General features: G+C 42.0%; 2 protein-coding genes across 4 annotated transcripts in view; both read right to left on the bottom strand.

Moving 5' to 3' along the window:
* Window positions 1–21491, bottom strand: part of LOC118367064 (unconventional myosin-Id) — a 132115-nt gene extending 110624 nt beyond the window's left edge. The window contains exon 1 of the mRNA XM_035750065.2: window positions 20328–21491. Within this exon, the coding sequence (XP_035605958.2) occupies window positions 20328–20422 (95 nt within the window). The 5' untranslated portion in view covers window positions 20423–21491. The remainder of the gene's footprint in view (window positions 1–20327) is intronic.
* A 146-nt stretch (window positions 21492–21637) lies between these two features.
* On the bottom strand, window positions 21638–25059 carry LOC118367070 (uncharacterized). 3 transcript variants are annotated; one of them, XM_035750078.2, is made up of 9 exons: window positions 25006–25059; window positions 24752–24789; window positions 24476–24553; window positions 24194–24259; window positions 23966–24028; window positions 23829–23868; window positions 23111–23563; window positions 22799–22891; window positions 21638–22709 (listed from the first exon to the last, which is right to left on the bottom strand). In XM_035750078.2, the coding sequence occupies exons 2-9, from the start codon at window positions 24764–24766 to the stop codon at window positions 22300–22302; spliced, it is 1218 nt and encodes a 405-aa protein (XP_035605971.1). In that variant the 5' UTR covers window positions 24767–24789; window positions 25006–25059; the 3' UTR covers window positions 21638–22299. The 3 variants fall into 3 exon arrangements, with proteins under 3 accessions (XP_035605971.1, XP_035605980.1, XP_035605988.1); XM_035750087.2 differs by lacking the exon at window positions 25006–25059 and having other exon boundaries at window positions 24494–24553; window positions 24752–24999; XM_035750095.2 differs by lacking the exon at window positions 25006–25059 and having other exon boundaries at window positions 24476–24501; window positions 24752–24999.
* Window positions 25060–25713: the final 654 nt, after the last annotated feature.

Raw genomic sequence — 25713 nt, 5'->3', positions numbered from 1 at the left:
AAGCGGGTCATGTTTCGGAGAACGCATGACTTGACCTTCACCTCCCGAGCCCGTTGGGGAGTTACAGCAATGAGACAAGATCAAACATTTGGGAGAAAAAGGGGTTAAAATATTTTAAAAACTGACGGAAGTTTTGTTGTCTGAAGAGAAAGCCTTGAATTGTACATCTTGTCTCATACAATCATTGGTTCCTGTAGGTGCTGGGTTGAGATATGACAGAGAGACGGTCATGGCCCCCTCCTCAGACTTTTTGGCAGAACGCCCAGAGTATGTTCTATAAGTTAAGATAGGAGACGGTGCCAGTCACATGCAGGAGCCAAACGTTAATTATGAATTCATTATGATCCATGAATAATGTAAATCATGCAAATATAACTTGTCTATGTAAGCAGTATATAACAGAACTAACGGGACTGCCCCGGAAGAGCTCCCGACCGACGTGTACTATGGTGCATTAGGTTTGTTGGAACCTCTCCAGAACCTCTTAAGTTTGACTTTGAGTCCCTGGTGGTAATTTCCACAACACAAACATGCCTCAAAACTTTGTTCATTTGCACATTTTCATATTCGCTTGTAAAATGTCCAAACTCACCAAAAATGGCATTCGGTAGCTTCTACCGATATACTGTATGTATAACTTTATGAGCTGCATAGCCTGTCTTTGCAATTAGTTTATGTTCTTTTGTACTGTTTAGCATATGTAGCAGCAGGCTCCACGAAAATTCGCTATTTTTTGTGGTAATTATGTTAGCATTCTGGTAATAGATGCACAATGGCCGTTTTATTGTTTTTCTGGCGCCCACTTGTGTACTTAGCCGGTAATACCATAAATCCCGGAATGAGAGAAACGGTGTGACGACATGAAAATCTGGATACCGCCCAACCCTATCTGGTAGCAGCAGTTATGATGTGTGTGTAGCATGTGTGTGTGTGTGTGTGTGTGTGTGTGTGTGTGTGTGTGTGTGTGTGTGTGTGTGTGTGTGTGTGTGTGTGTGTGTGTGTGTGTGTGTGTGTGTGTGTGTGTGTGTGTGTGTGTATGAGTCAGTGCATGTGTGCTAAGGTGTGGAGAATCAGAGCACGTGGTCAGTCCAGTTCAATTGTTCAGCAGTCTGATGGCTTGTAGATAGGAACTGAATGACAATTCTTAAAAATACAGATAAAGAGAAGAATGCAACCTCACGAACGTACGTATATAACATAGCATGGTGGTCCTAAGAGACCTCTTTAAACCAAATAGCCTCTAGAGCCTATCCCCTAGACCAAGGGGGGACATTGTACCAGGCTCTTCAATCCGGCCCACGAGACATTTTTTTTACCCGAGCCATTTTTTTTTACCCCTTTTTCTCCCTAATTTTGTGGGATCCAATTGGTAGTTACAGTCTTGTCCCATCGCTGCAACTCCCATACGGATTCCGGAGAGGCGAAGGTCGAGAGCCGTGCGTCCTCCGAAACATGACCCAGCCAAGCCGCACTGCTTCTCGACACAATGCCCACTTAACCCGGCCGCACCAATGTGTCAGAGGAAACACGGTACCCCTGGCGAACGTGTCAGCATTCATGCGCGCGGCCCGCCACGCCACAGGAGTCACTAGAGCGTGATGGGACAAGGACATTTCGGCCTGCAAAACCCTCTCCTAACTCGGACAACGCTGGGCAAATTCTGCGCCGCCTCATGGGACTCCCAGTCCCGGCCAGCTGTGACACAGCCTGGGATCGAACCCGGGTCTGTAGTGACGCCTCAAGCAAAATGCATCCCTCTGTTGAATTCCCAACAGGTTTGCACACCACTGCCCTAAACACTTATGTACAGCTGAAAGGATTGGAATGGCATATTTCTAAAAAACAGCTCACGGTGGAATTGTTACCATATTACCTCATCATTCCAAACCTTCAAAAGATGCCTAGGGGTAAAAGGAATAGGACACAGCCAGTGTTATCGCCAAGGATCCAGTATAATAGACAACACAACACGTGCTGGCTGGCTGTTATCAGTGACTGTGACCTTGTTGGGGATTTCCAGTAATCAAGACAGGGATAATCTCTGGCTGTTCCAATTTTCTCTCTCCCCATGAATTTACCACCAAGCAGTCTTCTGCTGTCCCTGTTTAGACTGATTGAATGATTTACAGCTTATCTGGCCCAGTGCATGCTGGGTACGACCTCTCAGGGATTACGATTTTTTTCACACTTTTATGGAGCTGTTTCATAGAGAGAAATGGAAACTGGTGATTCTGGCATAAATTAAGTTTGTCTACTGGTTAAGTTAACGGTCATTTGAGGACATTTTGGGTCATTTCAGCCAGTGCTATTTCAAAGGAAAGCATAGTTCTGGAAAAGTGTTTGAATCCATTGAAGAGATATTCACTTCAAAAACTCCCATTACTGGTCAATATTTATATGTACATATTCTTATTCATTACTTTGCAGTTGTGTGTATAAGGTAGTTGTTGTGAAATGGTTAGGTTAGATATTACTGCATGGTCGGAACTACAAGCACAAGCATTTCGCTACACTCGCATTAACATCTGCTAACCATGTGTATGTGACAAATACAATTTGATTTGATTTCATAGATATAAAACACATATTTAATCACAGGCATCAACAGACAAATCTCCGAAATCTAGATATCTCTGAAGACTTTGATCAGCTGAACGACAACTACGAGTCAAAGTACATACTATATCTGATCCGATACAAAATGTTATCTTATGGCCAACTGGCCATTACACCTGAATGAAGCAATCCTAACATTGATCACGCCCACTCTCTTCACAGCCATCTATGGGCCTCCTTCTCCTTCAGATCTTGTCAAACATCTGAGAACTGCATTGGGAGATTTTCCATTGCTTTGTAAACTGTTCCTTAGTGCTAAAGAGAAGCTCCTGGCTCCCACTCCAGCCTGTCTGCCTGGGGCCTTAAACACAACACTCCCAGCCCTTGGCCCACAGACAAATCAATTTTCACAAGCACATACTGTAGGAGTGGATCTGGACTCCCCCTCTGTACCATAGTGCAGCTTCTGCAGCACAGCTGGCACAGAGCTGACTGGGTGAGATCACTACAGTACCTCCCCTTCCCTCTACTCTAATGACAGCACGTCTGCAGATTTATGATAGCAATCAGATGGGTTAGCAACTAGTGTTAGCGGCTCTTCTGGCTCTATAGGGGAGAGGATGCAGCTGAGAGTCCTTTACTTTTCAATGGTTTGGGACAGATGTTAGGATGTGACAGGGAAAATACAGGACATGACACACCCAGTATTGAAAGGGTGAGACAGAGAAACAAACAAGGTAACCTTCCCACTATTTTGAAATGAACCATTATTTCCGAAATGAACCATTATTATGAACCAATCATATGATTGGAGTTTCTCCTGACCACGTGACTAGGAAAACCTCTGGGTCATAGGTCATACATTGTAGGCCCTTCATATGATGACAATTACTAGAGGTGCCCATCTTGTCATCTTACACATTCAGTCATAAGAACACTGAATGAAATGTAGAATAAAGCAGCGGGGCATATTTTGTGTTGACGCGTGAGATACAGACTAGCATGTGTTCCCATGAACTCCACTTTCATTGGCTCGCGTCTGAATACTTAGGAAATGGGAGCCAGGTGTAAGTAAACAGCTTGGCTGGAGATCTGGTGGCTGACAGACAATAGTGTTTCTTTGGGCCTCGGCCCTTTACTGTTTACTACTCTGACGGAGGAGATCACAGCTACTTCCCAGGCCGATCCTGAGCTAGGGGAGCTCAGCGAGAGAACAAAAGATTCATTTTAGTCAGATTAAGTTTCAAGAATTCAATAAAGAGACTTCAGAGAAGAGAAGGGAGGGGAGGCTGGCTGGCTGTTGGGCCTGGCTGCCGGTCCGATGCGGAACATGCTTGCACTTTAACATGTTGGCCAGTCCATTTACCTATGGAAATTCACAGCCAACCAGCCAATGGGAGGATGACGACAGGCCGCTGGAGAGAGAGAAAGACAAGTCCATCCAAATTGACTCAGACGTTACTCAGCAGGCTATTTTAGGAACTGAGATTTCTGTCAGGGGTAAAAAGAGGGCAGGAAAAAGCACCAAAACAGACAGAGGGAGACAAAGAGAGAGGGAAGGGAGAAGTTAGGGTAGAAATATGAGAGCATACTTAGCTACAGTATAGGGATAGAGGGACCATAGGATAGATATAAAGAGAAAGAAAGGAAAAGAGAGAAAGAGAGAGTGTCTCGGTGGGCATTCAAAAGGTATGTGAAGTGAGTCATGCTGGGGCTGTGATCTGATCTCAGACCTGGCTGTGAAAGCCAGATCCCCCACAGTGCCTTAGGGCATTGAGCCAACAGGTAGACAAGGGAACAAAAGATCTAGAGAATGACATCGCCCAGCCACTACACCCACACAGTTTGACACACACACAAGCACAAAAAGGTCCAAAGCAGCCATTTTCATCTAAATATCAAATGTAACCCGTTTCAAGAAGCTAGGCTTATGTCGCAAGTCACTATTTCACAGGAGAGGCATTTGATTTGTTTCATTTTTTACATTTATTTATCAAAATGCATTTTTTGGGCAGAAATGCCTCCTCGAACATATGAACTTCCATGACCCCTTAATAACAGACTTGTATGCCATCTGCAAATACGAATGTAATTGTTAAATTACGAGCCTAGTTGGTTTAGAACCTTCTCGCAAGCTGTGATTGCCTGAGATAATGGATGGGCTAGACATCTGTAACATGCCTACAACATGAGCTGCTCGGTATGTGTAGATAATCCTTGCTACAGCGGCTTTTATAAAATGTATAATGTTAGCCATGTAGAACTGCAAAAGTGTTGCTACTGCACTCAACAACATTGCTGCCCAGAATTTAGCAGGCGCTATCGACAAAGATCAATGAGAAACAGTTGTGAGGGACTACTTTCTGCACACGGTCAGTGTGAACCGGAGCAACTTGATACAACAACGGGTCAAACAAGCTGTAGCTAGCTACACACTAAACTGAAAAAACACGTGAAGGGTTCATCCATGTACTTTTATTTGATTTTTTTTTTATGTATACACATTTTTCTCAGAAATTATATATATTTCTTTTAAATTATTTTTCTCCCCAATTTCGTGGTATCCAATTGGTAATTATAATCTTGTCCCATTGTGCTGAAACTCCTGTACGGACTCGGGAGAGGTGAAGGTCAAGAGCCGTGTGTCCTCCAAAACACAACCCAGCCAAGCCGCACTGCTTCTTGACACAATGCCCGCTTAGCCAGGAAGCCAGCCGCACCAATGTGTCAGAAGAAACACTGTGCACCTGCCGATCTGGAAGTGGTCTGAGTGGGGAGGGGGAAACTAAAAACTAGCTGTTATTGGCAGAGAGTTTAGGAACTCTTTTTCTTATTGGTCTATTAACTAATTTACCACCTTGTGATGGCACCAGGTAGGCTAAAACGCCATCCCACTAAAACAGCTTATCACCATTTTCAACATTTCCCAGTATTATAGTGTGGAGATACTTTTGTATATATAGTGTATAGTGGGGCAAAAAAGTATTTAGTCAGCCACCAATTGTGCAAGTTCTCCCTCTTAAAAAGATGAGAGAGGCCTGTAATTTTCATCATCGGTACACTTCAACTATGAGAGACAAAATGAGAAGAAAAATCCAGAAAATCACATTCTAGGATTTTTTTATGAATTTATTTGCAAATTATGGTGGAAAATAAGTATTTGGTCAATAACAAACGTTTTCTGTAAATCTTCACAAGGTTTTCACACACTGTTGCTGGTATTTTGGCCCATTCCTCCATGCAGATCTCCTCTAGAGCAGTGATATTTTGGGGCTGTTGCTGGGCAACACGGACTTTCAACTCCCTCCAAAGATTTTCTATGGGGTTGAGATCTGGAGACTGGCTAGGCCACTCCAGGACCTTGAAATGCTTCTTACGAAGCCACTCCTTCGTTGCCCGGGCAGTGTGTTTGGGATCATTGTCATGTTGAAAGACCCAGCCACGTTTCATCTTCAATGCCCTTGCTGACGGAAGGAGGTTTTCACTCAAAATCTCATGATACAGGGCCCCATTCATTCTTTCCTTTACACAGATCAGTCGTCCTGGTCCCTTTGCAGAAAAACAGCCCCAAAGCATGATGTTTCAACCCCCATGCTTCACAGTAGGTATGGTGTTCTTTGGATGCAACTCAGCATTCTTTGTCCTCCAAACACGACGAGTTGAGTTTTTACCAAACAATTCTATTTTGGTTTCATCTGACCATATGACATTCTCCCAATCTTCTTCTGGATCATCCAAATGCTCTCTAGCAAACTTCAGACGGGCCTGGACATGTACTGGCTTAAGCAGGAGGACACGTCTGGCACTGCAGGATTTGAGTCCCTGGCAGCGTAGTGTGTTTCTAATGGTAGGCTTTGTTACTTTGGTCCCAGCTCTCTGCAGGTCATTCACTAGGTCCCCCCGTGTGGTTCTGGGATTTTTGCTCACCGTTCTTGTGATCATTTTGACCCCACGGGGTGAGATCTTGCGTGGAGCCCCAGATCGAGGGAGATTATCAGTGGTATTGTATGTCTTCCATTTCCTAATAATTGCTCCCACAGTTGATTTCTTCAAACCAAACTGCTTACCTATTTCAGATTCAGTCTTTCCAGCCTGGTGCAGGTCTACAATTTTGTTTCTGGTGTCCTTTGACAGCTCTTTGGTCTTGGCCATGGTGGTGTTTGTAGTGTGACTGTTTGAGGTTGTGGACAGGTGTCTTTTATACTGATAACAAGTTCAAAACGGGTGCCATTAATACAGGTAATGAGTGGAGGACAGAGGAGCATCCTAAAGAAGAAGTTACAGGTCTGTGAGAGCCAGAAATCTTGCTTGTTTGTAGGTGACCAAATACTTATTTTCCACCATAATTTGCAAATAAATTCATAAAAAATCCTACAATGTGATTTTCTGGATTTTTTTTCTCATTTTGTCTGTCATAGTTGAAGTCTACCTATGATGAAAATTACAGGCCTCTCTCATCTTTTTAAGTGGGAGAACTTGCACAATTGGTGGCTGACTAAATACTTTTTTGCCCCACTGTATGTGGACACCCCTTCAAATGAGTGGATTTGGCTATTTCAGCCACACCAGTTACTGACAGGTGTATACAATTGAGCACACAAACATTGGCAACATGACACCTTCACAGGATTCCACCTTTCCAACAAGTCAGTTCGTAACATTTCTGCCCTGCTAGAGCTGCCCCGGTCAATTGTCTGCGCTGTTATTGTGAAGTGGAAACATCTAGGAGCAACAACAGCTCAGCCTCGAAGTGGTAGGTAACACAAGCTCACAGAATGGGGCGAGGGCTGAAGCACATACAAATCATCGGTCCTTGTTTGCAACACTCACTACGCGCGTAGCACGAGCTCCAGCAGGTATATCTCACTGGTCACCCCCAAAGCCAATTCCTCCTTTGGTCATCTTTCCTTCCAGTTCTCTGCTGCCCATGACTGGAACGAATTGCAAAAATCTCTGAAGCTGGAGACTCACATCTCCCTCACTAGCTTTAAGCACCAGCTGTCAGAGCAGTTTCCAGATCACTGCACCTGTACTTAACCTATCTGTAAACAGCCCATCTATCTACCTACCTCATCCCCATACTGGTATTTATTTATTTATTTATTTGGCTCCTTTGCACCCCAGTATCTCTACCTGCACATTCATCTTCTGCCGATCTACCATTCCAGTGTTTAATTGCTATATTGTAATTACTTTGCCACCATGGCCTATTTATTTCCTTAACTTACCTCATTTGCACTCACTGTATATAGACTTTTTGTTTTCTTTTGTCCTACCTGGTTAAATAAAGGTGAAATAAAATAAATTAAATAAAACTACCAAGTTCCAAACTGTGTCTGGAAGCAACATCAGCACAATTTATATTTAACTAGGCAAGTCAATTAAGAACAAACTCTTATTTACGATGATGGCCTAGAACAGTGGGTTAACTGCCTTGTTCAAAGGCAGAACAACAGATTTTTACCTTGTCAGCACGGGGATTCGATCTAGCAACCTTTCAGTGACCGGCCCAACGTTCTAACCACTAGGCTACCTGCCGCCCTGCTCAAACAATAACTGTTTGTCAGGAGCTTCATGAAATGGGTTTCCATGGCCGAGCAGCTGCACACAAGCACAATGCCAAGCGTTGGCTAGAGTGGTGTAAAGCTCACTGCCATTGGACGCTGGAGCAGTGGAAACACCTTCTCTGGAGTGATGAATCATGCTTCACAATCTGGCAGTCCGACGGACGAATCTGGGTTTGGCGGATGCCAGGAGAACGCTACCTACCCCAATACAACCAACTGTAATGTTTGGTGGAGGATAAATAATGGTCTGGGATTATTTTTCATGTTTCGGGATAGGCCCCTTAATTCCAGTGAAGGGAAATCTTAACGCTACAGCATACAATAACATTCTAGGTGATTCTGTGCTTCCAACATTGTGGCAACAGTTTGGGGAAGGCCCTCCTGTTTCAGCATGACGATGCCCCTGTGCACAAATAGAGGTCCAAACAGAAATGGTTTGTCAAAATCGGTGTGGAAGAACTTGACTGTCCTGCACAGAGCCCTGACCTCAACCCCATTGAACACCTTTGGGGTGAATTGCAAGCCTAATTGCCCAAAAATTGTGCATGACCTCACTAATGCTTTTGTGGCTGAATGGAAGCAAGTCCCCGCAGCAATGTTCGAACTAGAGGTCGACCGATTAATCGGAATGGCCGATTAATTAGGGCAGATTTCAAGTTTTCATAACAATCGTTAATCGGTATTTTTGGGTGCCGATTTGCAGATTTTTTAAATGTATTTATTTATTTTTTTATACCTTTATTTAACTAGGCAAGTCAGTTAAGAACACATTCTTATTATCAATTACGGCCTAGGAACGGTGGGTTAACTGCCTTGTTCAGGGGCAGAACGACAGATTTTCACCTTGTCAGCTCGGGGATCCAATCTTGCAAACTTACAGTTAACTAGTCCTACGCAATAACAACCTGCCTCTCTCTCGTTGCACTCCACAAGGAGACTGGCTGCCTGTTACGCGAATGCAGTAAGGTAAGGTAAGTTGCTAGCTAGCATTAAACTTCTTATAAAAAACAATCAATCATAATCACTAGTTAACTACACATGGTTGATGATATTAATAGATATTATCTAGCGTGTCCTGCGTTGCATATAATCTGACTGAGCATACAAGCATACAAGTATCTAAGTATCTGACTGAGAGGTGGTAGGCAGAAGCAGGCGCGTAAACATTCATTCAAACAGCACTTTCGTGCATTTTGCCAGCAGCTCTTTGTTGTGTGTCAAGCATTGCGCTGTTTATGACTTCAAGTCTTTCAACTCCCGAGATGAGGCTGGTGTAACCGAAGTGAAATGGCTAGCTAGTTAGCGCGAGCTAATAGCGTTTCAAACGTCACTCGCTCTGAGCCTTCTAGTAGTTGTTCCCCTTGCTCTGCATGGGTAACGCTGCTTCGATGGTGGCTGTTGTCGATGTGTTGCTGGTTCGAGCCCAGGGAGGAGCGAGGAGAGGGACGGAAGCTATACTGTTACACTGGCAATACTAAAGTGCCTATAAGAACATCCAATAGTCAATGGTATATGAAATACAAATGGTATAGATGGAAATAGTCCTATAATTCCGATAATAACTACAACCTAAAACTTCTTACCTGGGAATATTGAAGACTCATGTTAAAAGGAACCACCAGCTTTCATATGTTCTCATGTTCTGAACAAGGAACTGAAACGTTAGCTTTCTTACATAGCTCATATTGCACTTTTTCTTTCTTCTCCAACACTTTGTTTTTGCATTATTTAAACCAAAATGAACATGTTTCATTATTTACTTGAGGCTAAATTGATTTTATTGATGTATTATATTAAGTTAAAATAAGTCTTCATTCAGTATTGTTGTAATTGTCATTATTACAAATACAATTTTAAAAATCGTCCGATTAATCGGTATCGGCTTTTTTGGGTCCTCCAATAATTGGTATCGGCGTTGAAAAATCATAATCGGTCGACCTCTAGTTCCAACATCTAGTGGAAAGCCTTCCAAGAAGTGTCGAGGCTGTTATAGCAGCAAAGGGGGGACCAACTCTATATTAATGCCCATGATTTTGGTATGAAATGTTCAACGAGCACGTGTCCACATACTTTTGGTCAGTGTGTGTGTGTGTGTGTGTGTGTGTGTGTGTGTGTGTGTGTATATATATATAAATCACACGGAAACATCTAGTTTTTGACTGCACTGGGCCTTTAAGGGATTCTTGGATGACATGACAAGGGATTCGTGACAAACACCTTACTCATTCATTACAGAAACGGATCGTTAATCACATGAATGCAACATGCGTCATGTCTGTAAGTCAATTGCTTTCTGGGAAATTACAGCAGAAAGTTAATGTAGTGGAGGATGTGCTTCACCTCGTTAAAGCCAGACAGCCTTAATTGGGAAACCTAATCTCATTGAATCTATCAAGATTGAATCAAGGTCTTCCCAGAGCTAGGATAGATTGCCCTGTGCAGTGAGCATATGCCAGACAGAACTGTCTACTGAATGAGTAGCACACATCCCATACATAAGATGGGTAACTTACTGTATGACCCTACCGTACATATTTTGATTTGTTAAACAGTTTTTTTGTTGTTCATTTTTTATTTATTTAACCTTTAACTAGTCAAGTCAGTTTTGAACAAATTCTTTTTTTTTAATGACTGTCTAGGAATAGTGGGTTAACTGCCTTGATCAGAGGCAGAATGACAGATTTTTTTACAGTCAGCTCGGGGATTCGATCTTGCAAACTTTCAGTTACTAGTCCAATGCACTAACCACTAAACTACCTGCCGCCCCATGATTACCAATAACACATGATTACATATGTGTTATTTCATAGTTTTGATGTCTTCACTATTATTCTACAATGTGGAAAATAGTGAAAAGAAAAACCCTTGAAGGTTGACTGGTATTGTATATAAACGCAACATGTAAAGTGTTGGTCCCATGTTTCATGAGCTGAAATAAAAGATCCCAGAAATCATCCACACCATTTGTCCTTTGCCAAGATAATCCATCCACCTGACAGGTGTGGCATATCAAGAAGCTGATTAAACAGCATGACCATTACAGGTGCACCTTGTGCTGGGGACAATAAAAGGCCACTCTAGAATGTGCAGTTTTGTCACACAACACAATGTCACAGATGTCTCAAGTTGAGGTAGCATGCAATTGGCATGCTGACCACAGGAATGTCCACCAGAGCTGTTGCCAGAGAATTGAATGAATTAAACTGCCTCCGTCGTTTTAGAGAATTTGTCAGGCATAAACTACGGACAACGAACACAATTGCATTTTATCGATGGCAATTGGAATGCAGAGATACTGTGATGAGATCCTGAGGCCCATTATCGTGCCATTTATCTGCCACCATCACGTTTCAGCATGATAATGCACGGCCCCGTGTCGCAAGGATCTGCACACAATGCCTGGAAGCTGAAAATGGCCCAGTTCTTCCATGGCCTGCATACTCACCAGACATGTCACCCGTTGAGCATGTTCAGGATGCTCTGGTTCGATGTGAACAACAGCCAGTTCCCGCCAATGTCCAGAAACTTCGCAGTCATTGAAAAGGAGTGGGACAACATTCCACAGGCCACAATCAACAGCCTGATCAACTCTATTGGAAGGAGATGTCGCGCTGCATGAGGCAAATGGTGGTCACACCAGATACGGACTGGTTTTCTGATCCACACCCCTACTTTTTTTTAAGGTATCTGTGACCAACAACTGCATATCTGAATTCCAAATCATGTGAAATCCATAGATTAGGGACTTATTTCCATTGACTGATTTCCTTATATGAACTTTAACTCAGTAAAATCTTTGAAATTGTTGCAGGTTGAGTTTATATTTTTGTTCAGTGTATATTACACCGATAGTGTACATCAGGAAGAGGAAGTAGAACTTTCGACCTCTCTCGTCTGCTTCTGCTCACTGCACCTGAACTGTGGAGAGACTTTGATCCCTGTGTTTGCTCTGCAGGGAGGGAGTCGGGTTGCTATGTTCGGCGTGTCGCACCTATTCCACGATTAAATCTGCTGTTACGGCAACAAATTAATGTTAACAAGCCTGAAATGGGAGAAGCTGCCAGGCCCTATTTGTTCAGCACTTTCAGTGAAGAAGAAGTTAATTGTTTTTTTTTATAACCAAATCTAAATGTTTATGTAAATAGCATGTTATAGAAGGGTCCAGACACTTGCGAGTTTACTTGTTTTGAGAAACTTACCCCAACCAGCAATTCACTTCCTCATCCTTGTTGTGCAGTACAGGGGCTCTGAAAGATCTTGAACAAATGCTCCAAAAACACCCAAATTCGTCTTTTTAGAAATGGAAACACTCTCAGTATAGTGATTCAGGTCTTTCCATCCGGTGTATTCTATTTTGTGTGACTCAAGCAGTTTCCCCTATCCAGCTGTTCCATTCTCCATGTAGCCTGCTGCTAGAATGAACAGTCACTCTAGTCGCAACCAAATGGTATAACGTTGCAGATCAAATTCAGAATGACAATTACATGTGTACAACATCTAAAGACCTGCATCACTATACAGAGCTTTTCCGTTTCTAAAAGGGCTTATTTTAGTATTTTTGGAGCATGTGTTCATGTTTTTCAGAGCCCCCGTACTACACAACAAGGATGAGGAAGTGAATCGCAGGTTTGGCTAAGTTTCTGAAAAACAAGTGAAATTCCGAAAAAAAAAAAGTATCTGGAACCATCTATAAAATAGAGATTTGGTTGTAAAAAAAAAGAAGAAAAGCACAATTCTCCTTTAAAGCCATAGGATACACTGCAGATACTGGGTTACAGTGGGGCTCAATGGTAGACCAGACACACAAACTCAATTTCGCAGAGCATGCCATTCCTAGCCAGAGTGGACTCTAACAGCTCTCCCTGAGGAATTGGGAGGTGCTTTCATGCAGATACAGTCCCACTCTGAGCAGGAAGTGGAGCGCCAGTTCTGTGTACGGTACATGAAAATCATGAGCCTATTCCTCATGTTGTCATTTGAGTGTTATTATTTTAATCTTGTCATCATAACTTCAGTAGGACTTGCAATCTCGACATTGTGCCTTGTCAGTTTCAGCCAATATTCAGGCTTAGAGAGGACATGCAGAAACAATGAAATGTGAGGCCAAAGAAAGGGAAATGCCAATGGGAAAAGGCAGCTTTCCTTTGCCTTCCTCCAGATGCCATATGTTTGTCTCCTTCCTTTCCCAATGCCCCAAAACCCTCTTAGGAGTTCAAAGATCAAACCAATTGAAACGACGATAGACACAGAACATTTTTTAGCTTTGTATACTACACAAAAAGAGTAATACTGTAGTCCCTAAGTCATGATGTTCCCTACAAGGGATACCACCATCTTCATGTTTTGATTAGGTGTAAAGCATTATCTCTTGGCTGGCAAAAGAAACCTGCATCCTAATCTAACCAACCCAACACAACTAGAGTAGTATTGATGGGCAGGGTCACTATAAGGCTAGTTGTAACTATTTTTCTCATTAAAAAATAAAACGTGTTTTTTTTTAAAGTACACATTTTCAAAGAAATGTCTCAATCTGGTATTTATTAGGATCCCCATTAGCCACTGCAAAAGCATCAGCTACTTATGGTCCACATAAAACAGTACAGAACATTTTTAGTCAAGGCTTGAAATACACAGTGCATTTGGAAATTATTCAGACCCCATTCACTTTCCCCACATTTTGTTTCAGCCTCATTCTAAAATGTATTAAATTGTTTCCCTCACCCCCTCAATCTACACACAATACCCCATAGTGACAAAGCAAAAACGGGTTTAAACATTTTTTGCAAATGTATTAAAAATGTAACTGAAATATCACTTTACTCAGTACTTTGTTGAAGCACCTTTGGCAGCGATTACAGCATTGAGTCTTGAGTATGAGGCTACAAGCTTGGCACAGCTGTATTTGGGGAGTTTCTCCCATTCTCTGTAGATCCTCTCAAGCTCTGCCAGGTTGGATGGGGAGCGTCGCTGCACAGCTAGTTTCAGGTCTCTCCAGAGATGTTTGATCAGGTTTGATTCAGGGCTCTGGCTGGGCTACTCAAAGACATTCGGAGACTTGTCCCGAAGCCCCTCCTGCGTTGTCTTGGCTGTGTGCTTAGGGTTGTTGTCCTGTTGGAAGGTGAACCATCACACCCAGTCTGAGGTCCTGAACGCTCTGTAGCAGATTTTCAGAGAGGTCCTTGATGTACTTTGCTCTGTTCATCTTTCCCCTCAATCCTGAAATGTCTCCCAGTCCCTGAAAATCATCCCCACGGGATGATGCTTCCACTACGCTTGACTGTAAGGATGGGGCCAGGTTTCTTCCAGACGTGACGCTTGGCATTCAGGCCAAAGAGTTTGATCTTGGTTTCATCAGACTAGAGAAGCTTTTTTCTCATGGTCTGAGAGTCTTTAGGTGCCTTTTGGCAAACTCCAAGTGGACTGTCATGTGCCTTTTACAGAGTGGTTCAGTCTGTCCAATCTACCATAAAGGCCTGACTGGTGGAGTGCTGTAGAGTTGGTTGTCCTTCTGGAAGGTTCTCTCATTGCCACAGAGGAACTCTGGAGCTATGTCAGAGTGACCATTAGGTTCTTGGTCACCTCCCTGACCAAGGCCCTTCTCAACTGATTACTCAGTTTGGCTGGGTGGCCAGCTCTAGGAAGAGTGTTGGTGGTTACAAACTTCTTCCTTTTAAGAATGATGGAGGCCACTGTCTTCTTGGGGTCCTTCAATGCTGCAGGAATGTTGCTGTACCCCTCCCCAGATCTGTGCCTGCACACAATCCTGTCTCTGCGCTCTAAGGACAATTCCTTATACCTCATGGCTTGGTTTTTGCTCTGATACACATTGACAATGTTGGGACCTTATATAGACAGGCTTGTGCCATTCCAAATAATGTCCAATCAATTGAATTTAACCACAGGTGGACTCAAGGATGATCAATGGAAACAGGATACACCTGAGCTCAATTTCGAGTCTCATAGCAAAGGATCTGAATACTTATCTAAATAAGGTATTTATTAAATGTTTTATATATACACATTTGAAAATGTTCATTATGGGTTATTGTGTGTAGATTGATGAAGGAATTTTAATTTTAATTTTATTTTAGAATAAGGCTGCAACGTAACAAAATGTGAAAAAAGTCAAGGGGTGTGAATACTTTTCGAATGCACTGTACATTTAAAACATCACACATAGCCTACATATCAGTACATACACACAATATATTAGTCTAATACATAGTACAGTGGAAATTACAATACAAGATGTATAAAATGGCTGTGTCTCTTCACAGTCCCCTTTGTGCAGTAAGGTGTTCTTTTATCTGTTTTTTTAAACTGGTTTTATTGCTAGCTTGAGTTACTTGGGGTGGCAGAGAGTTCCGTGTAGTCATGGCTCTATTTAATACTGTGCATTTCACAACCTCTGTTCTGGACCTGGGGACTGTGAAGAGGCCTCTGGTTGCATGTCTTGTGTTGTACCAATGCGTGTCCGAACTGTGTGCCAAATGCACAAAGACCAATAGCGATGCAGTCAATCTCTCCTCAACTTTGAGCCAGGAGAGACTGACATAGAAACGTAGAAAGGCAAGATCTAGAAAGAGGATGGAGGTTTAGGCATCAGTGAGAGAAGAGAACATTTTTAGCTACTGACAAGTAGAGTGGTTGTCAACTATTTCATCTGCAGTATGTGGGATGCCCGTTTTGGAAGAATTTAAAATAAAAAAAAACTAATTGTTTTGTTAATGGTAGCAGTGTGCCAAAAAAGTTCCCTGCAGACCCAACAACAGACAAAACAACACTGCCAAAGTGCCATATTAAGACAAACAGTGAACAGTGATAACATTGTGCTCCAAAGAAGAGTACTTGGTGTACACCCCCAGAGGTATATATCAGGAGGTTCCAGAATCAGACATGAGGAAAGAAACTTCGAGACTACCATCTTTCCTTTACAGTTTCCACCATTGTTAGGTTGGATCACAATGGTTTATTTGCTCAGTTCCAATGTGCTACAGAGGCTTCATGGCCTCTTATCTGCTGACTGGTCCATTGAAGCAAATTCCCAAGACCTTTACTGGAGTTTCACTGTTTTCATATGGAATGTTTCCAAAGAGATTGGGCATCTGTTGGGGTTATATTTAGGAAGTTCCTTGGCACTGTGCTCCCTGAGGCCAGACTGTTCAACTTTAAGTCAAACAAAGTAAATGTCAACTGGACAAGCACTCTGGCCAAAAGAAGACGGAAACTAAGCAGGCTACTCCACATCATTTATCATATAGTCACTAGGGGATAGATTCTGATTAGCGACTCAACATGGCTATCATGGGCTGACCGCAAAATACACCCCCGAGAGCCACGATGGCATTGAAAGTGGATATTTGGGAAATTTCGCACCTCAAAATAGCTATTGAAGGAGGCAAATAGATGCCTCATGTACTCTTGTCGGTGTATCCCTTCTCCAAGTGTTTCTCTATGCCTCCTTCACCCTGCTGCACACACACACACAGGATGAGAGGGGACAGGAGGAGGAAGTGCTCCTGGTCGGTCACACCCTCTGCAAATAACAACTTGCATACATCCTCTCCACTCTGGCTTGTCCAGCTGGAGGGAAAACAAACAGTAGGTCCAGGGAGAGCTAGGAAAATGATGCATGCAGATCCTGCTGCCTGGCTTTCAAATGCAAACAGCTACGTTATAAACTGGATGCTTATCAGGATAGAAACACCAATAAAATCGAGTAATTGTGAGGACAGCATTAGACGTGTGTCTGTGAAAAGACTCTTGTACTGAACTACATGGTCTGTCTGTGGCCTGTCAAATAGTTCCCAAACCCACTATTCAACCCTGACCCTACAAGGTCCAGAGCCTGCTGGTTTTCCACCTGATAATTGCACACACCTGGTGTCCCAGGTCTAAATCAGTCTCTGATTAGAGGGGAACAATGAAAAAAACACAGTGGAACTGGCTTCTAGGTCATGAGTTGAGTTGGAGGGCACTTTCTCCACTCAGTTACAACCAGGGCTCGCCAACCCTGCTCTTGGAGAGCTACCATCCTGTAGATTTTCGCTCCGACCCTAATCTAGCACCCCTGATTCTAATAATTGATAAGATTAATCAGGTTAGTTACAACTGGGGTTGGAGTGAAAACCTACAGGTGGGTAGGGACTCCAAGAACAGGTTTGGAGACCCCTGGGTAAAACATATATGACTTGGCACCAATGTTACGCATGATAAAGATAATTTCAGACATATAATATGTAGGCCTGTCTGTTTACACATGCATTCAATAACAGAGCTGCATGTTTCCCATTTCCATGCATGGATTACAAACTGCGGTTTGTATAATACTATAGTTCAGATAATGGGTTGAGGCCCATTAAAGGATGACAAGTTATATGGATGTTTATTTGTGCAGAAACAAACATTGGAGAGGCTGCCTAGAAAGTAAGGTCTTTTGGTAAGCTATATAATTGATCTTCAGGAAACTAGATCCTCAAGGGGAGAACGGCTCATAATAATGGCCGGAACGGAGCAAATGGAATGGTAAACACCTGGAAACCATGTGTTTGATGTATTTGATACCATTCAACTCACTCTGCTCCAGCCATTACCAGGAGCCCATCCTCCCCGATTAAGTTGCCACCAACCTCCTGTGGGCTATAATGTTCCAAATATTTAGAGGTAATTTCCTTAAAAGTCTCAAACGTGGTTACGTTAAGCGAGTAAGCTAAAGTTCAGCTCGTCGCCATTACCTGCAGTAATTCGAACAGGTCGGGGTGTTGACATCGTTCATCGTCGTCAGCAATAAGGAAGTGTGACTTGCACTTTGATGTAGGCTCGAGGTGCTTAGGAAAACAGACTTAAATATTGTTCCAACTAATTTCATTGCATTATCAGAACAGAAAATGATTTGAGAAGATCTACTAGAATCATCTCTGGCCATATTCAAGTCAAACAGGAGTAAGCTATTACAATGAGCATTACATAAAAAATGGACTCCCATCCACAAGTCCCCACCCTGACATTCGATAGTGTCAGAAACCACATGCAAAGTTGCATGCAGCTGCAGCAGAGGACAGGTACACAGGGCCAGGGCAGTGAGTGACTGAATCTTTCCCACATTCACTTTCCCAAACATACCATGCTTGGTTGGCATCATCCCACAAACCACTCATGATGCAAAAATAGCCTTGGACAATCTGTATGTTAGGATGACGCTTTTCATCGGGAGCACCGTGAATCCTTGGGTGAAGCCCCATTCACACACAGCATGGCTCATATAATTACCAGTCGGACAAAGACAACATCTCTGAGGAATGCTGTGTGTCTGGACAGAATTACGGTCCAAGAGGAAACTATGTCCATTGTTCTATGTCTGACCTGCATACATGATTCAAAAAGATCATGTATGCAGACAAAACACGAGGAATAGTGTTCACATGATAGGTCAATTCCTGTAGTAAAGGCCAAGTAATAGAACTGCTGTTCCTTGTTTCATCCGTCAAATGACAATGAATAACTGGCACATCTATAGCTAGGTTTGCATCTCATAATTTGCGACAGATTTTCATACGAATATTAAAAAATCTGCATAAAACAATATTCTTCACGGAATCGTGGCTGAATGACGACATGGATATTCAGCTAGCGGGATACACGCTGCACCGGCAGGATAGAACAGAACACTCCGGTAAGACGGGGGGGTCTGTGCATATTTGTAAACAACTTCTGAGGAAGTCTCTAGATTTTGCTCGCCTGAAGTTGAGTATATTGTGATAAACTACAGGCCACACTACTTGCCTAGAGAGTTCTCAGCTATACTTTCCGTGGCTGTTTATTTACCACCACAGACAGATGCTGGTACTAAGACCACACTCAGTCAGCTGTATAAGGAAATAAGCAAACAGGAAACGACTCACCCAGAGGCGGCGCTCCTAGTGGCCGGAGACTTTAATGCAGGGAAACTTAAATCAGTTCTACCAAATCTCTATCAACATGTTAAATGTGCAACCAGAGGGAGAAAAAAATTCTAGATCACCTGTACTCCACACACAGAGACCTACAAAGCTCTCCCTCGCCCTCAATTTGGTAAATCCGACCACAGCTCTATCCTCCTGATTCCTGCTTACCAGCAAAAAATTAATCAGGAAGCACCAGTGACTCGGTCTATAAAAAAAATGGTCAGATGAGGCAGATGCTAAACTACAGGACTGCTTTGCCATCACAGACTGGAACATGTTCTGGGATTCTTCCGATGACATTGAGGAATACACCACATCAGTCACTGGCTTTATCAATAAGTGCATTGAGGACATCGTCCCACAGTGATTGTACTACATACCCCAACCAGAAGCCATGGATTGAGGCATGCACGTGACAAAAACTTTGATTTGAGCATTTCCCCCACCAGCGATGTTTCCATCACTGACTTTTTTCGGATAAAAGTCTGTGGGTGATGACGTGGTGGGCATAAAAATTACTTTTGCCGTTAAATTCCCATGTACCGAATTAAAAATAGAAATTCAATTGGTTTCCATCGCATTTTCAACTCTACTGATTGTTCTATCGCAAAAACTATTGCATTATATAACAAATGTGCCCACTCTGGTCTTGGTACATGCGCTCCAGCCAACAGCTCGCAGATACAGTGCGGGTAGGGTACCATTATTATGGATAAGAGCAATATTATTTCACTTTATCAAACGGCAAAAACAATTTCATGTTTTCATCAGCCTGCTCGTGGCTTTTTTTCAGGTTATAATTCATCGGCATGAAATGGTTGGATGGAAACGTGACTAGTGATAAACAAATGTAGCTCTGCAAGATGTGCACTCCATAATTGAATGGGAATTCCATTTATATTACTCTGAAAAGTCATTAAATAGTAGCCTCGGCTATGGCATCGGCAGTCTGGCACAGCCAACTAAAAATAAACAAATCTGACAATTATATTGTAAGGTGTGGTGTAGGAATGTAGCACTGCAACTCTGACCTGTCAAAATGAACAGCAAGCACTCTTGCACCTGTGGTGCTTGAAAACAACTCATACATTAGTCAGTCCTATACACATAATGGCCTAATTGAACGAACAAAAAAAGTATAACTATTTAGGCTTAGTACTATAAAAAGCGTCCATCAGACAGGGAAAGATGGCTTTCCTGAACCAGCAGGCTACGTCTCGCCTCATTGAGGTGAATGACCGTGGTGGACGCCACTGCTTACCTGAGCTTTAGGTTAGCCATGAATTCCTCCAAAGAAACATTGTCCAGAAGAACAAAGTCAGCCTTTCCAAACTCCAGACTCTCGTGTTCTGCCATGTTGTATTTTTTATTTTTTTGATCGGTTCAGAAGAAAATACTTTTTTGAAAAAGACAACTTCACTGTTTTGAGGTGGTCCTCCGCGACACCGGGTAAACAATGGCGAGCTGGTCAGTGCACCTATTCAAGCTCTAAATGATCGAGGAGCATTGTCTTCATTCAAGGAACGTTAGTCAACAGTACAAGTGATACGATGTTATTTTTTACTCATTTTGAATGAGCTGCAAAAAAAATAAGGAAACGATACAAAACAGACAAACTTATAGCAAAACGTATCTAAGTATTTGTTCTCAATACAACGGACGGTTTCAAATAGAAATGGTTAGTTCAGAATATGCTTTCATATCCAGACACTTGTTGCTTTCGCCGAAAAGGTATTGTCCGGAGTCCCGTTACACTAAACGCCTATCAATAGAGCCCTTTCCTTGAATTTCTCGTCTCGACTCGATACAGACGAATACAATCCTACCCGCCTCGCAACGCTCCACCCCCTGGTCAGAAGTGTTGGTCTAAACTTGTCATGTGTACATTTTGAAAAAAGTACAATTCCCATGACAACTGAAGAGTTTTAATACATTTCTTGGTTGACTAGTAATTTTGACAAGTTCTTCGAATCCAATTCAGTATGCCTAGTCAGGGCCTCAAATGATTCCCAATAATTACGCCATATAAGGAAACATTCATAGCCTACAACATCTCTTATGTGCAGACTAATCTACATAGCAGGCCTAAAAGAAACACCTGAAACTTGATCCCCCAACATTCTGGTCTTGACTGGAATAAAAATAATACTGTTTGGGGAAGGTTCTCTGCACTGTTCAAACAATCCAGTAAATGTGAAGGAGTTAAGATAGAGCGTGGTGTATGCTTGTTTGCATGTGACTATTCCTCTTTTGTTTGTTGATATTTGTAAATTAAAAAATAGAGCGTGGCCTTGTTAACTTCCAAAGGTAGAAGTTGCATCACAGGTGCTCTCTACCGTTTCCCTTGAAAATCGGAGCTTCCGGTTGTCAACAACTCAGCCTAGCTACATGCAGGCCTGCCATTTGTGACTTTGGGTAGTTTTTGTATGTCAAAAATAATAGGATGTAAAAAATAAAACACTTATTTTTTTTCAAGACAGCCTGTAATTTTTAGGCTCAACTCAACTCCCTGTTACAGAATTTGTACCATTGACTGACCATATAGATGATGATGAACATATGACAAAAACACACTCAGCACTTTTAATTTATTGGAATTAGGCCTACTGAACACTGGCAAAATAAACTCAACATATAGGTTTATGACTGACAGTCTATATCACTTCACTGATGCTGCTGTAATTTGTCTACTAATTACAATTGTATGCCCTAGTATGCCATCTTGTGTTTGAGAGAGGTAGGCTATTATTTTACAATCTCTTATTACTGTAATTGTATTAAAATACAAAAGGCCTATCTTAGTGATATAGAGTATCAACTAACACAGCATTTTACTCTGAAAACATCACGGGCGGGAAATATTTTTCTTACTGGTGCCTTTTGCGAATGTCAGCAAAATATGGAAATTAAATGTCAAACAATCTGAGAATTACATTAAGACATGCCTCATTTCAACTCTTGAGAATCTAAATTGTTTTCATTTTGAATTAAAGCAAACTTTCACTTACTACAGAAGCAACATACAGTATTTATTTTAAGCCAAATGATTGATGTCCATGCATCTGACTGTAAGTTGCTCTGGACAAGAGTGTAGACTATGCTAAATGACCAAAATAAAAAATAAAATGTTAGAAGAAGTGTTTTCAACTGCAACGCTGTTTTGACAGAAACACCATTAAATCTATAAATAAGAATCATATACTAAATGAAAACAGACACATATTGGCTTTAGTCTACCTCTTCGACTGAATAAGCAGTGACCCACCAAATGTGATGGTATTGGACGAAGCAGTGGCCCAAGAGCTACCACAGTCTTGGCTCACATACACCAGGGACCCTCTGCGCAGAAAGGTCATATAAGTGGACAGATTACCCACAGTGGAGGGACTACTGATTTTGGTGTGAGAGACAGCCACCCAGTAACCATTGATCACCAACCATAGGTCCGTCTTGACACCATGTTTCCCACTCTGTGTGGAGAAGAAGAACTGGTAGACTCCTTTGACAGGAGCCCGGAACACCCCGGTCCTCCGGTTGAAGGCTCGCCCAACGTTCACAAGGACAGTCCTGTACTTGATGCGGTTCACCTTGCCTGAGATGGGCCCGGGATAGGAGGCAAAGAAGTGGACTTTTCTCTTCAGGGCTGGAGGAGAGAAAATGACCAGAGATCAGCATGGACATTTGGAAATGAATTTTGATTGTTTTAATTCAAAATGTTTTATGACCACTCACGTTTTGGCTTCTTCTTACACCTCCAGTTTATATTGTCTCGACTAACACAGGTCTCGCTTTTCCTGCACTTTCCACACACAATGGTGTTGATATCTGACAGGGGGTGTCACATGTTCAAATTGTAAAACACTCATGAACTACCACAATGAGAGTTCTAGCTATACATATCGTGTCTGTTTCCCAGACACAAATTATAGCCAAGTCCTGCCCTAAAAGGCGTTTTTAATGGAGAATCTCGATTGAAAATGCTTTTAGTCTAGGACTTACACTTAGTCTGTGTCTGGGAAACTGGCTCACAAAGACCAATCTTACCTGCACAGTAGGCCAGGTGACATGTTGTCGGTTTGGTTAACTTGTAGACGTAATAATTGCCCTGGCACTTCTTCACTTTGATGGGTGTGGACTTGAAAGCGCAGCAGTTCTTGTTCCAGTGGCCGCAGACCTTGCGGGTGACGATCCCTTCCCTCCTCTTCGGGTGAGGCCCGGCCAGCCACAGGGGGGCGTGGGTGCCACACTTGTTCATGGGCACACACCTCTCGGGCATCTGCAGACTGTTGCCCTTGTAGAACAGGCGGTACCAGCCTTGCCACTTGACGTTGCGGTCACACATCTTGTTCTTGATGCTAGTGTTAGTGGCCCTCCAGGGCTGGTCCAGGACGGTGTAGCGGAAGCAGGGATCGAAGGGTCGCATGGAGTCTTCTTCCTCTGATGACCGCACGATGTCCCCCTCTCCATGGTTTGGGGGGTAAACAAGAGAAGTGCTGCCTAACAGAGATATCACATAGACAGAGACCAGACAGGAAAGGAACAACAGACCAGTTATGCTCACACTAACGCTAGTCATATGGAGATCTTGTCAAGGATTATAATGATGATCAAATTTTACTTATCAACAATAATGAAATCGACTGCAGTAAATGTCAGACAGGTATACTACATAACAAGCTGCACAAACTATCATTGTAAAAAAAGTTGTAGAAATGTAATTGTGACGTAAAGGACTAATAATCATATCATTTCATTCACTGACCTATTTCTGTTGTAGTCTCATTCTTAGGGCTTGTCAGCATCTGTGGAAGAAGAATCAAAAAGTCTAATCTGCCCGTTTAAAGAAGTACAAAATATTTTCACAAAAGATAGATCTTAATTAAGTGGAAAATCCCTTACCTGATTCAGGGCCTCCAGCTGTTGCCTGATATTTGTTTGTTCACATTTGAAGTGTTCCATTTCCTGAATAGATTTTTAATATTTTTTTTATATGACAATAACCAATGAATAACTAATGAATCTTGTCACGCAGCATTATTGTTTAGGGGCGAACAAAGATTGATTCTTAGACTACATCATAGAAAGAATTTCTAAAACATGGAAGTTAAGTCTAAAAAATTGCATTACCTTGTAGACAGCAGCAAGTTGCATCACCCAAGGTTGATCCTCAAACTTCCAAATCTTAAACTCAACCTGGAAGATTAAGATTTTTTAAAAGCGTTATCCATTCGGCAAACCTTTGGAAGTGTTATAGCACTGTGCCAATCTCAATATTAGGTTGGGTTTGGAACTTCCATCTGATGTAAACAACATGGGGAAGAACGTATTTAATACATCATATATCATTTCTATATTCCAAATCTCCATCTGCTCTGCTTTTGAACATCACTCTGAGTAGTTGATACTCACAGAACTGGCATTCCCTACCGAGCCCACTGTGTAGGATGATAGCACAGCAAAGAACACAGCCACAGTTAACACAATCATCTAGGGAAAACAGTGACAAATCAATTATATAAGATAGTACTATTTCAATTATTATACATTTCTAAGATTATTTTTTAGATATTGTGCTATTCCCAAATGAATGCTCTTGTAATTACATATGTAATTACATATTAATTAGAAGAGGAGCGTGATCAGATATAAGGTATTTCGTTTTAAATTATGCTAAATTATTCTTACCTGGAAACACTGCATCTCAGAGCCAATGATGAGGGACCCTGTAGATTAGGATACCAAAGTTAGGGAAACTATAAGGCCTGTCAAATCCCTCTGGCAAATGTGTTGAATCAGCACATATCAGAACATATCAGCATCATGATTCACGTAATGCACCTAAAGGATTCGAAATGGTACCAACGGTACAGGAACTGATATTTGTCTTTAAATAATATAACCCTACAAAGCACTTGAAATTTAATAACGTGTCCCCCCACCTGTTTAGGTCAACATCTTGAAAATCAGTCCGCGGATGGACTTATATACCCATGTACGGGGACTAATGTCACACACAGAAAAAAGAGAAGTTATTAAGGACTTCAGTTAAACAGCATTTTACCCACTCAGTAAGTTTAGGTGTTACTTTTCACAGACAAGATGCAGACGTGTACATGAAATGATCTTACTATCAGCAGTTTTGGATGCAGTGTGGTCAACAATGGCCCATGGAAAAAGTTGTTGGCTATACATATTCATGAACTGCATTTGGACTTTTCATGGGTCAAAATGGGTTCTCATCGGGGTACAAAATCACGGGTGAATTGGGAAAGAAACTTTCAGTGTTGATTATATCAGACAACCAGGACAGTTAAACGTATTCTAATGGGGCTGATTCAAATCAGAACAAAACAGATACTAAGTGGTAGATCAATATAATAGATCAATATAATAGATCAATATAATAGATCAATATAATAGATCAATATAGCCAAGAATTTGATGCTGTCCATTAAATAAAATGAACCCGATCTGAAATGTAAAATCAGAAATGGCTCTTCAAATGAAAAGGTTCCCTGTCAAGTAGTTTTCATCTGTTTGATTTAGGTTTTGAGACATGTTGCTTGTGTAAGCAGCTAATGGGGCAATGCATGGGAAAACCACATGCAAGATATGATTGGTTGGAGCCATGGGTGTGCAAATGTTTT

Source organism: Oncorhynchus keta, chromosome 3 (assembly GCF_023373465.1).
Source record: "Oncorhynchus keta strain PuntledgeMale-10-30-2019 chromosome 3, Oket_V2, whole genome shotgun sequence".
NCBI lineage: Eukaryota > Metazoa > Chordata > Actinopteri > Salmoniformes > Salmonidae > Oncorhynchus > Oncorhynchus keta.
Note: the sequence above shows the minus strand (reverse complement) of the source record. Positions and strands in the feature narration are given on the sequence as shown.